Raw genomic sequence first — 12,935 nt, forward strand, 5'->3', positions numbered from 1 at the left:
TGCATAAATCACACAGGTGCCCTAGTTGGATTAAAAACGGTGATTTTCGCCGAAAAGCTACACTTTTGCATGTCTGTTTATAGGAGGGTTGACATACTGTGTATCAGGAGGTCCAGGTTCGTTACTGAAGTCAGGAGGCATTCCTTTAGACCGGTCACTCTTCACAGACAGAAGGCTGGGAGTTGGAGACTCTGCTCTGTGGTAACGACCTCTGGAATCACACAGACAGAAATAACAATACATAAACATTAAACAACAGAGACAGTGAATAATACTACTAGAAATAATACTAAGTAAATAACAGACAGTAATTAGCATAACAGTAGCTTGTATTCCATGTAGTACAAACGGTGCAATGGAATGATTTGTCCAAGGAGATAAAGACAAGTGCCTCTCTAAACACTTAAAACTTAGGTCAGGATTGAGAAGGCGTTTTTAGAATCCTTAATGGGTTAAAAGGTGTCTGTTGAATTGAGCAATTGTAACAGTTATCTCCTTAACAGTTAGTCTATTGTAACAGTTATCTCCTTAACAGTTAGTCTATTGTAACAGTTATCTCCTTAACAGTTAGTCTATTGTAACAGTTATCTCCTTAACAGTTAGTCCGCCAGCATTTATTGATAAATTGTGATATACAGTAATTCACGCCTGCATTTTTCCCTGTTCAGCTTTTATTTTGAAGAGCCACACTCCAATCTCAAAATCCCACACTCTTCACATCAAATAGAAATTCAGTGGCAAAATAAATTATAATAAAAATAAATAAAATGTGTTTTGGGATAGTTTGCACTGCAGTCAACAGTAGAGATGGGATTTATGGCTCTTTTAAGGGAACCGGATCTCTGGGAGCCGTTACCTTCAAAGACCCGTTCAAAAAACTGGCTCTCTGGGAGCCGTTCCTTTCAAAGAGCCGTTCAAAAGACTGGCTCACAGGGAAGTTCCCGATTACCTCCCCAATGTCTGCCCAGGGCCTCCCTAGTGACTCCCCAGTGCCCAGTGTCCCCCAAGTGCCTCCACAGTGCCTCCCCAGTGTATCCTGCTTAGGACGCCAGATTGCTCAGGACCGGCCCTGGTTGAAACCCCCCTGCCCCCCTCCTCCTCTAAAAAGGAACGGCTCCCTACTGTGAACCGGATCCCATCGTTCCTTTCAAAGAGCCGTTCAAATGATCCGATTCGTTCACGAACGTCACATCTCTACTCCCCAGTGCCTCCCCAGTGTATCCTGCTTAGGACGCCAGATTGCTCAGGACCGGCCCTGGTTGAAACCCCCCTGCCCCCCTCCTCCTCTGAAAAGGAACGGCTCCCTACTGTGAACCGGATCCCATCGTTCCTTTCAAAGAGCCGTTCAAATGATCCGATTCGTTCACGAACGTCACATCTCTAGTCAACAGGACAGTTCTGTCAGTGTGGAGGCCTGACTGCCCTTTTGGCTTTTTTGGCCTGGGCCAGGGTCTGGCCTGGGCCAGGGTTTGGCCTGGGCCAGGGTTTGCCCAGGGCCAGGGTCTGGCCTGGGCGAGGGTTTGGCCTGGGCGAGGGTTTGGCCAGGGCCAGGGTCTGGCCTGGGCGAGGGTTTGGTCTGGGCGAGGGTTTGGCCTGGGCCAGGGTCTGGCCTGGGCGAGGGTTTGGTCTGGGCCAGGGTTTGGCCTGGGCGAGGGTCTGGCCTGGGCGAGGGTTTGGTCTGGGTCAGGGTTTAGTCTGGGCCAGGGTTTCAAGGGCTTGCTTTCTCTGCTTTGCTGCATGCTTCAGCCTTGCCCTTGATATACCTGATGTCCAGAGTAGCAATTTAGCCCAGTTCTCCCCTGCAAAAGTTGCATTTAATTGCTTAACTATATTACCCTGAATCTAATAGTTTAATAACTCAACCGCCCATGCACGCATTGATTACAGGTTACAATAATACCTACAGTTTATAGTCTGCTAAGATAGTGCACCTCTTCTTAAAACAATATTATTTTAAGTCTTAAGAACGGGACACATGCCGAAAATTGACCAGATCTACAAGCTCAATGTGTGTAGAGGACGCAACTCTTTGTAAGCTTGTTGTTCTGCTAATTTCGATGCGAAGGCGTAGTGAAATGAAAAATATGTTTTCACACTTTTAGACCACATCTGTGGTCATCATATGAGCATACCTAACAATGGATGCCAAAAAAATTGGTACATTTTCATTTTTGTGTATTTTTATATCAAAAGTCCATAAAATCGAATTTGAATTACTTTCTGAAAACGTACTGCGTGATGACGTGTCGAGGCCCACATCGATAAAAGCAAATTAAGCTCATCAGTTTGATTCCCCATATCTGCGCATCAGTCTATCACAGCTGCTACTGATTACAGAAATCCTCCGTTTTTATTCCCATTCAAGATAACATCGGATCCAGACAGTGTATTACTCGGTTTCAACTTAATCATCACGCTAAAATATGTATCTGAAAACATTAAAGGGTAGAAATAAGCCAAATAACAGTAAACTGGTACAGCTGGCCGACTATCTGACTTGTAAACAAACACATTCCATGTTCTGAGTATAGCATAGCTACCGTCCCTAGCTACCGTCCCATCGCCTGAAGGGATGCGACGCTCTGATTGGTTCAGAAACTTCAGAGCGGTGTTTCAACTTGAAACCGTCTGAAACTTCAAAATAAAATGTCCACCATTTCCGTTCCACTACGCCTTTAAGCTTACGCGCACTGCTCATGAGCAGCGTTCACGTGCAAACTTTCACAGCTGCATCTTGTTGACAATTACCGTGCAGTGTGCAGATACAGGCAGCGGTGAGTCCGTCAGAAAGATTTCTCTGGGCTCCACCCATAGGCTCCACCCATAGGCTCCACTGACCCAGAAATCGACATGACCCCCTCAAACGTTTTTTTAAGGGATTTGCATAAATCACACAGGTGACCTAGTTGGATTAAAAACGGTGATTTTCGCCGAAAAGCTACACTTGTGCATGTCTGTTTATAGGAGGGTTGACATACTGTGTATCAGGAGGTCCAGGTTCGTTACTGAAGTCAGGAGGCATTCCTTTAGACCGGTCACTCTTCACAGACAGAAGGCTGGGAGTTGGAGACTCTGCTCTGTGGTAACGACCTCTGGAATCACACAGACAGAAATAACAATACATAAACATTAAACAACAGAGACAGTGAATAATACTACTAGAAATAATACTAAGTTAATTACAGACAGTAATTAGCATAACAGTAGCTTGTATTCCATGTAGTACAAACGGTGCAATGGAATGATTTGTCCAAGGAGATAAAGACAAGTGCCTCTCTAAACACTTAAAACTTAGGTCAGGATTGAGAAGGCGTTTTTAGAATCCTGAATGGGTTAAAAGGTGTCTGTTGAATTGAGCAATTGTAACAGTTATCTCCTTAACAGTTAGTCTATTGTAACAGTTATCTCCTTAACAGTTAGTCTATTGTAACAGTTATCTCCTTAACAGTTAGTCCGCCAGCATTTATTGATAAATTGTGATATACAGTATTTCACGCCTGCATTTTTCCCTGTTTAGCTTTTATTTTGAAGAGCCACACTCCAATCTCAAAATCCCACTCTCTTCACATCAAATAGAAATTCAGTGGCAAAATATATTATAATACAAATAAATAAAATGTGTTTTGGGATAATTTGCACTGCAGTCAACAGGACAGTTCTGTCAGTGTGGAGGCCTGACTGCCCTTTTGGCTTTTCTGGCCTGGGCGAGGGTTTGGCCTGGGCGAGGGTTTGGCCTGGGCCAGGGTTTGCCCGGGCCAGGGTCTGGCCTGGGCCAGGGTTTGCCCCGGGCCAGGGTTTGCCCCGGGCCAGGGTTTGGCCCAGGCCAGGGTCTGGCCCGGGCCAGGGTCTGGCCTGGGCCAGGGTTTGGCCTGGGCGTCCATCACAGCTGCTACTGATTACAGAAATTACCTCCCCAATGTCTGCCCAGGGCCTCCCTAGTGACTCCCCAGTGCCCAGTGTCCCCCAAGTGCCTCCACAGTGCCTCCCCAGTGTATCCTGCTTAGGACGCCAGATTGCTCAGGACCGGCCCTGGTTGAAACCCCCCTGCCCCCCTCCTCCTCTGAAAAGGAACGGCTCCCTACTGTGAACCGGATCCCATCGTTCCTTTCAACGAGCCGTTCAAATGATCCGATTCGTTCACGAACGTCACATCTCTAGTCAACAGGACAGTTCTGTCAGTGTGGAGGCCTGACTGCCCTTTTGGCTTTTTTGGCCTGGGCCAGGGTCTGGCCTGGGCCAGGGTTTGGCCTGGGCCAGGGTTTGCCCAGGGCCAGGGTCTGGCCTGGGCGAGGGTTTGGCCCGGGCCAGGGTCTGGCCTGGGCGAGGGTTTGGTCTGGGCCAGGGTTTGGCCTGGGCCAGGGTCTGGCCTGGGCGAGGGTTTGGTCTGGGCCAGGGTTTGGCCTGGGCGAGGGTCTGGCCTGGGCGAGGGTTTGGTCTGGGTCAGGGTTTGGCCTGGGCCAGGGTTTGGTCTGGGCCAGGGTTTGGTCTGGGCCAGGGTTTCAAGGGCTTGCTTTCTCTGCTTTGCTGCATGCTTCAGCCTTGCCCTTGATATACCTGATGTCCAGAGTAGCAATTTAGCCCAGTTCTCCCCTGCAAAAGTTGCATTTAATTGCTTAACTATATTACCCTGAATCTAATAGTTTAATAACTCAACCGCCCATGCACGCATTGATTACAGGTTACAATAATACCTACAGTTTATAGTCTGCTAAGATAGTGCACCTCTTCTTAAAACAATATTATTTTAAGTCTTAAGAACGGGACACATGCCGAAAATTGACCAGATCTACAAGCTCAATGTGTGTAGAGGACGCAACTCTTTGTAAGCTTGTTGTTCTGCTAATTTCGATGCGAAGGCGTAGTGAAATGAAAAATATGTTTTCACACTTTTAGACCACATCTGTGGTCATCATATGAGCATACCTAACAATGGATGCCAAAAAAATTGGTACATTTTCATTTGTGTATTTTTATATCAAAAGTCCATAAAATCGAATTTGAATTACTTCCTGAAAACGTACTGCGTGATGACGTGTCGAGGCCCACATCGATAAAAGCAAATTAAGCTCATCAGTTTGATTCCCCATATCTGCGCATCCGTCTATCACAGCTGCTACTGATTACAGAAATCCTCCGTTTTTATTCCCATTCAAGATAACATCGGATCCAGACAGTGTATTACTCGGTTTCAACTTAATCATCACGCTAAAATATGTATCTGAAAACATTATAGGGTAGAAATAAGCCAAATAACAGTAAACTGGTACAGCTGGCCGACTATCTGACTTGTAAACAAACACATTCCATGTTCTGAGTATAGCATAGCTACCGTCCCTAGATACCGTCCCATCGCCTGAAGGGATGCGACGCTCTGATTGGTTCAGAAACTTCAGAGCGGTGTTTCAACTTGAAACCGTCTGAAACTTCAAAATAAAATGTCCACCATTTCCGTTCCACTACGCCTTTAAGCTTACGCGCACTGCTCATGAGCAGCGTTCACGTGCAAACTTTCACAGCTGCATCTTGTTGACAATTACCGTGCAGTGCAGTGTGCAAATACAGGCAGCGGTGAGTCCGTCAGAAAGATTTATCTGGGCTCCACCCATAGGCTCCACCCATAGGCTCCACTGACCCAGAAATCGACATGACCCCCTCAAACGTTTTTTTAAGGGATTTGCATAAATCACACAGGTGCCCTAGTTGGATTAAAAACGGCGATTTTCGCCGAAAAGCTACACTTTTGCATGTCTGTTTATAGGAGGGTTGACATACTGTGTATCAGGAGGTCCAGGTTCGTTACTGAAGTCAGGAGGCATTCCTTTAGACCGGTCACTCTTCACAGACAGAAGGCTGGGAGTTGGAGACTCTGCTCTGTGGTAACGACCTCTGGAATCACACAGACAGAAATAACAATACATAAACATTAAACAACAGAGACAGTGAATAATACTACTAGAAATAATACTAAGTAAATAACAGACAGTAATTAGCATAACAGTAGCTTGTATTCCATGTAGTACAAACGGTGCAATGGAATGATTTGTCCAAGGAGATAAAGACAAGTGCCTCTCTAAACACTTAAAACTTAGGTCAGGATTGAGAAGGCGTTTTTAGAATCCTTAATGGGTTAAAAGGTGTCTGTTGAATTGAGCAATTGTAACAGTTATCTCCTTAACAGTTAGTCTATTGTAACAGTTATCTCCTTAACAGTTAGTCTATTGTAACAGTTATCTCCTTAACAGTTAGTCTATTGTAACAGTTATCTCCTTAACAGTTAGTCCGCCAGCATTTATTGATAAATTGTGATATACAGTAATTCACGCCTGCATTTTTCCCTGTTCAGCTTTTATTTTGAAGAGCCACACTCCAATCTCAAAATCCCACACTCTTCACATCAAATAGAAATTCAGTGGCAAAATAAATTATAATAAAAATAAATAAAATGTGTTTTGGGATAGTTTGCACTGCAGTCAACAGTAGAGATGGGATTTATGGCTCTTTTAAGGGAACCGGATCTCTGGGAGCCGTTACCTTCAAAGACCCGTTCAAAAAACTGGCTCTCTGGGAGCCGTTCCTTTCAAAGAGCCGTTCAAAAGACTGGCTCACAGGGAAGTTCCCGATTACCTCCCCAATGTCTGCCCAGGGCCTCCCTAGTGACTCCCCAGTGCCCAGTGTCCCCCAAGTGCCTCCACAGTGCCTCCCCAGTGTATCCTGCTTAGGACGCCAGATTGCTCAGGACCGGCCCTGGTTGAAACCCCCCTGCCCCCCTCCTCCTCTAAAAAGGAACGGCTCCCTACTGTGAACCGGATCCCATCGTTCCTTTCAAAGAGCCGTTCAAATGATCCGATTCGTTCACGAACGTCACATCTCTACTCCCCAGTGCCTCCCCAGTGTATCCTGCTTAGGACGCCAGATTGCTCAGGACCGGCCCTGGTTGAAACCCCCCTGCCCCCCTCCTCCTCTGAAAAGGAACGGCTCCCTACTGTGAACCGGATCCCATCGTTCCTTTCAAAGAGCCGTTCAAATGATCCGATTCGTTCACGAACGTCACATCTCTAGTCAACAGGACAGTTCTGTCAGTGTGGAGGCCTGACTGCCCTTTTGGCTTTTTTGGCCTGGGCCAGGGTCTGGCCTGGGCCAGGGTTTGGCCTGGGCCAGGGTTTGCCCAGGGCCAGGGTCTGGCCTGGGCGAGGGTTTGGCCTGGGCGAGGGTTTGGCCAGGGCCAGGGTCTGGCCTGGGCGAGGGTTTGGTCTGGGCGAGGGTTTGGCCTGGGCCAGGGTCTGGCCTGGGCGAGGGTTTGGTCTGGGCCAGGGTTTGGCCTGGGCGAGGGTCTGGCCTGGGCGAGGGTTTGGTCTGGGTCAGGGTTTAGTCTGGGCCAGGGTTTCAAGGGCTTGCTTTCTCTGCTTTGCTGCATGCTTCAGCCTTGCCCTTGATATACCTGATGTCCAGAGTAGCAATTTAGCCCAGTTCTCCCCTGCAAAAGTTGCATTTAATTGCTTAACTATATTACCCTGAATCTAATAGTTTAATAACTCAACCGCCCATGCACGCATTGATTACAGGTTACAATAATACCTACAGTTTATAGTCTGCTAAGATAGTGCACCTCTTCTTAAAACAATATTATTTTAAGTCTTAAGAACGGGACACATGCCGAAAATTGACCAGATCTACAAGCTCAATGTGTGTAGAGGACGCAACTCTTTGTAAGCTTGTTGTTCTGCTAATTTCGATGCGAAGGCGTAGTGAAATGAAAAATATGTTTTCACACTTTTAGACCACATCTGTGGTCATCATATGAGCATACCTAACAATGGATGCCAAAAAAATTGGTACATTTTCATTTTTGTGTATTTTTATATCAAAAGTCCATAAAATCGAATTTGAATTACTTTCTGAAAACGTACTGCGTGATGACGTGTCGAGGCCCACATCGATAAAAGCAAATTAAGCTCATCAGTTTGATTCCCCATATCTGCGCATCAGTCTATCACAGCTGCTACTGATTACAGAAATCCTCCGTTTTTATTCCCATTCAAGATAACATCGGATCCAGACAGTGTATTACTCGGTTTCAACTTAATCATCACGCTAAAATATGTATCTGAAAACATTAAAGGGTAGAAATAAGCCAAATAACAGTAAACTGGTACAGCTGGCCGACTATCTGACTTGTAAACAAACACATTCCATGTTCTGAGTATAGCATAGCTACCGTCCCTAGCTACCGTCCCATCGCCTGAAGGGATGCGACGCTCTGATTGGTTCAGAAACTTCAGAGCGGTGTTTCAACTTGAAACCGTCTGAAACTTCAAAATAAAATGTCCACCATTTCCGTTCCACTACGCCTTTAAGCTTACGCGCACTGCTCATGAGCAGCGTTCACGTGCAAACTTTCACAGCTGCATCTTGTTGACAATTACCGTGCAGTGTGCAGATACAGGCAGCGGTGAGTCCGTCAGAAAGATTTCTCTGGGCTCCACCCATAGGCTCCACCCATAGGCTCCACTGACCCAGAAATCGACATGACCCCCTCAAACGTTTTTTTAAGGGATTTGCATAAATCACACAGGTGACCTAGTTGGATTAAAAACGGTGATTTTCGCCGAAAAGCTACACTTGTGCATGTCTGTTTATAGGAGGGTTGACATACTGTGTATCAGGAGGTCCAGGTTCGTTACTGAAGTCAGGAGGCATTCCTTTAGACCGGTCACTCTTCACAGACAGAAGGCTGGGAGTTGGAGACTCTGCTCTGTGGTAACGACCTCTGGAATCACACAGACAGAAATAACAATACATAAACATTAAACAACAGAGACAGTGAATAATACTACTAGAAATAATACTAAGTTAATTACAGACAGTAATTAGCATAACAGTAGCTTGTATTCCATGTAGTACAAACGGTGCAATGGAATGATTTGTCCAAGGAGATAAAGACAAGTGCCTCTCTAAACACTTAAAACTTAGGTCAGGATTGAGAAGGCGTTTTTAGAATCCTGAATGGGTTAAAAGGTGTCTGTTGAATTGAGCAATTGTAACAGTTATCTCCTTAACAGTTAGTCTATTGTAACAGTTATCTCCTTAACAGTTAGTCTATTGTAACAGTTATCTCCTTAACAGTTAGTCCGCCAGCATTTATTGATAAATTGTGATATACAGTATTTCACGCCTGCATTTTTCCCTGTTTAGCTTTTATTTTGAAGAGCCACACTCCAATCTCAAAATCCCACTCTCTTCACATCAAATAGAAATTCAGTGGCAAAATATATTATAATACAAATAAATAAAATGTGTTTTGGGATAATTTGCACTGCAGTCAACAGGACAGTTCTGTCAGTGTGGAGGCCTGACTGCCCTTTTGGCTTTTCTGGCCTGGGCGAGGGTTTGGCCTGGGCGAGGGTTTGGCCCGGGCCAGGGTTTGCCCGGGCCAGGGTCTGGCCTGGGCCAGGGTTTGCCCCGGGCCAGGGTTTGCCCCGGGCCAGGGTTTGGCCCAGGCCAGGGTCTGGCCCGGGCCAGGGTCTGGCCTGGGCCAGGGTTTGCCCCGGGCCAGGGTTTGGCCCGGGCCAGACCGAGGGTCTGGCCTGGGCGAGGGTTTGGCCTGGGCGTCCATCACAGCTGCTACTGATTACAGAAATCCTCCGTTTTTATTCCCATTCAAGATAACATCGGATCCAGACAGTGTATTACTCGGTTTCAACTTAATCATCACGCTAAAATATGTATCTGAAAACATTAGAGGGTAGAAATAAGCCACATAACAGTAAACTGGTACAGCTGGCCGACTATCTGACTTGTAAACAAACACATTCCATGCGTTCTGCGTATAGCATAGCTACCGTCCCTAGCTACCGTCCCATCGCCTGAAGGGATGCAACGCTCTGATTGGTTCAGAAACTTCAGAGCGGTGTTTCAACTTGAAACCGTCTGAAACTTCAAAATAAAATGTCCACCATTTCCGTTCCACTACGCCTTTAAGCTCACGCGCACTGCTCATGAGCAGCGTTCACGTGCAAACTTTCACAGCTGCATCTTGTTGACAATTACCGTGCAGTGCAGTGTGCAGATACAGGCAGCGGTGAGTCCGTCAGAAAGATTTATCTGGGCTCCACCCATAGGCTCCACCCATAGGCTCCACTGACCCAGAAATCGACATGACCCCCTCACCCCCCCTCAAACGTTTTTTTTAAGGGATTTGCATAAATCACACAGGTGACCTAGTTGGATTAAAAACGGCGATTTTCGCCAAAAAGCTACACTTGTGCATGTCTGTTTATAGGAGGGTTGACATACTGTGTATCAGGAGGTCCAGGTTCGTTACTGAAGTCAGGAGGCATTCCTTTAGACCGGTCACTCTTCACAGACAGAAGGCTGGGAGTTGGAGACTCTGCTCTGTGGTAACGACCTCTGGAATCACACAGACAGAAATAACAATACATAAACATTAAACAACAGAGACAGTGAATAATACTACTAGAAATAATACTAAGTAAATAACAGACAGTAATTAGCATAACAGTAGCTTGTATTCCATGTAGTACAAACGGTGCAATGGAATGATTTGTCCAAGGAGATAAAGACAAGTGCCTCTCTAAACACTTAAAACTTAGGTCAGGATTGAGAAGGCGTTTTTAGAATCCTTAATGGGTTAAAAGGTGTCTGTTGAATTGAGCAATTGTAACAGTTATCTCCTTAACAGTTAGTCTATTGTAACAGTTATCTCCTTAACAGTTAGTCTATTGTAACAGTTATCTCCTTAACAGTTAGTCTATTTTAACAGTTATCTCCTTAACAGTTAGTCTATTGTAACAGTTATCTCCTTAACAGTTAGTCTATTGTAACAGTTATCTCCTTAACAGTTAGTCCGCCAGCATTTATTGATGAATTGTGATATACAGTAATTCACGCCTGCATTTTTCCCTGTTCAGCTTTTATTTTGAAGAGCCACACTCCAATCTCAAAATCCCACACTCTTCACATCAAATAGAAATTCAGTGGCACAATAAATTATAATAAAAATAAAGAAAATGTGTTTTGGGATAGTTTGCACTGCAGTCAACAGGACAGTTCTGTCAGTGTGGAGGCCTGACTGCCCTTTTGGCTTTTTTGGCCTGGGCCAGGGTCTGGCCTGGGCGAGGGTTTGGCCTGGGCCAGGGTCTGGCCTGGGCCAGGGTCTGGCCTGGGACAGGGTTTGGCCCGGGCCAGGGTCTGGCCTGGGCTTGCCCCGGGCCAGAGTTTGCCCCGGGCCAGGGTCTGGCCTGGGCCAGGGTCTGGCCTGGGCGAGGGTCTGGCCTGGGCCAGGGTTTGCCCCGGGCCAGGGTTTGACCCGGGCCAGGGTCTGGCCCGGGCGAGGGTTTGGCCTGGGCCAGGGTCTGGCCTGGGCGAGGGTTTGGCCTGGGCCAGGGTTTGGCCCGGGCCAGGGTCTGGCCTGGGCGAGGGTTTGGTCTGGGCCAGGGTTTGGTCTGGGCCAGGGTTTGGTCTGGGCCAGGGTTTCAAGGGCTTGCTTTCTCTGCTTTGCTGCATGCTTCAGCCTTGCCCTTGATATACCTGATGTCCAGAGTAGCAATTTAGCCCAGTTCTCCCCTGCAAAAGTTGCATTTAATTGCTTAACTATATTACCCTGAATCTAATAGTTTAATAACTCAACCGCCCATGCATGCATTGATTACAGGTTAAAATAATACCTAAAGTTTATAGTCTGCTAAGATAGTGCACGTCTTCTTAAACCAATATTATTTTAAGTCTTAAGAACGGGACACATGCCGAAAATTGACCAGATCTACAAGCTCAATGTGCGTAGAGGACGCAACTCTTTGTAAGCTTGTTGTTCTGCTAATTTCGATGCGAAGGCGTAGTGAAATGAAACATATGTTTTTCACACTTTTAGACCACATCCGTGGTCATCATATGAGCATACCTAACAATGGATGCCAAAAAAATGGTACATTTTCATTTTTGTGTATTTTTATATCAAAAGTCCATAAAATCTAATTTGAATTACTTCCTGAAAACGTACTGCGTGATGACGTGTCGAGGCCCACATCGATAAAAGCAAATTAAGCTCATCCGTTTAATTCCCCATATCTGCGCATCCGTCTATCACAGCTGCTACTGATTACAGAGATCCAGACAGTGTATTACTCGGTTTCAACTTAATCATCACGCTAAAATATGTATCTGAAAACATTATAGGGTAGAAATAAGCCACATAACAGTAAACTGGTACAGCTGGCCGACTATCTGACTTGTAAACAAACACATTCCATGTTCTGAGTATAGCATAGCTACCGTCCCATCGCCTGAAGGGATGCAACGCTCTGTTTGGTTCAGAAACTTCAGAGCGGTGTTTCAACTTGAAACCGTCTGAAACTTCAAAATAAAATGTCCACCATTTCCGTTCCACTACGCCTTTAAGCTCACGCGCACTGCTCATGAGCAGCGTTCACGTGCAAACTTTCACAGCTGCATCTTGTTGACAATTACCGTGCAGTGCAGTGTGCAGATACAGGCAGCGGTGAGTCCGTCAGAAAGATTTATCTGGGCTCCACCCATAGGCTCCACCCATAGGCTCCACTGACCCAGAAATCGTCATGACCCCCTCAAACGTTTTTTTTAAGGGATTTGCATAAATCACACAGGTGCCCTAGTTGGATTAAAAACAGTGATTTTCGCCGAAAAGCTACACTTTTGCATGTCTGTTTATAGGAGGGTTGACATACTGTGTATCAGGAGGTCCAGGTTCGTTACTGAAGTCAGGAGGCATTCCTTTAGACCGGTCACTCTTCACAGACAGAAGGCTGGGAGTTGGAGACTCTGCTCTGTGGTGGACACTTCTGGAATCAGACAGAAATAACAATACATAAACAACAGAGACAGTGAATAATACTACTAGAAATAATACTAAGTTAATTACAGACAGTAATTAGCATAACAGT

At 45.9% G+C, this 12,935-nt stretch overlaps 1 protein-coding gene across 1 annotated transcript in view; it reads right to left on the reverse strand.

Moving 5' to 3' along the window:
* Positions 1-12,935, reverse strand: part of LOC306918767 (uncharacterized protein) — a 208,682-nt gene that overhangs the window by 22,477 nt on the left and 173,270 nt on the right. Inside the window, exons 8-13 of the mRNA XM_079531631.1 lie at positions 12,720-12,833; positions 10,294-10,407; positions 8,654-8,767; positions 5,773-5,886; positions 2,979-3,092; positions 98-211 (exon numbers count right to left, since the gene is read on the reverse strand). Coding sequence (XP_079387757.1) covers positions 98-211; positions 2,979-3,092; positions 5,773-5,886; positions 8,654-8,767; positions 10,294-10,407; positions 12,720-12,833 — 684 coding nt within the window. The remainder of the gene's footprint in view (positions 1-97; positions 212-2,978; positions 3,093-5,772; positions 5,887-8,653; positions 8,768-10,293; positions 10,408-12,719; positions 12,834-12,935) is intronic.

This window comes from Electrona antarctica (genome assembly GCF_951216825.1).
Source record: "Electrona antarctica genome assembly, contig: scaffold_90, whole genome shotgun sequence".
Classification (NCBI taxonomy): Eukaryota; Metazoa; Chordata; class Actinopteri; order Myctophiformes; family Myctophidae; genus Electrona; species Electrona antarctica.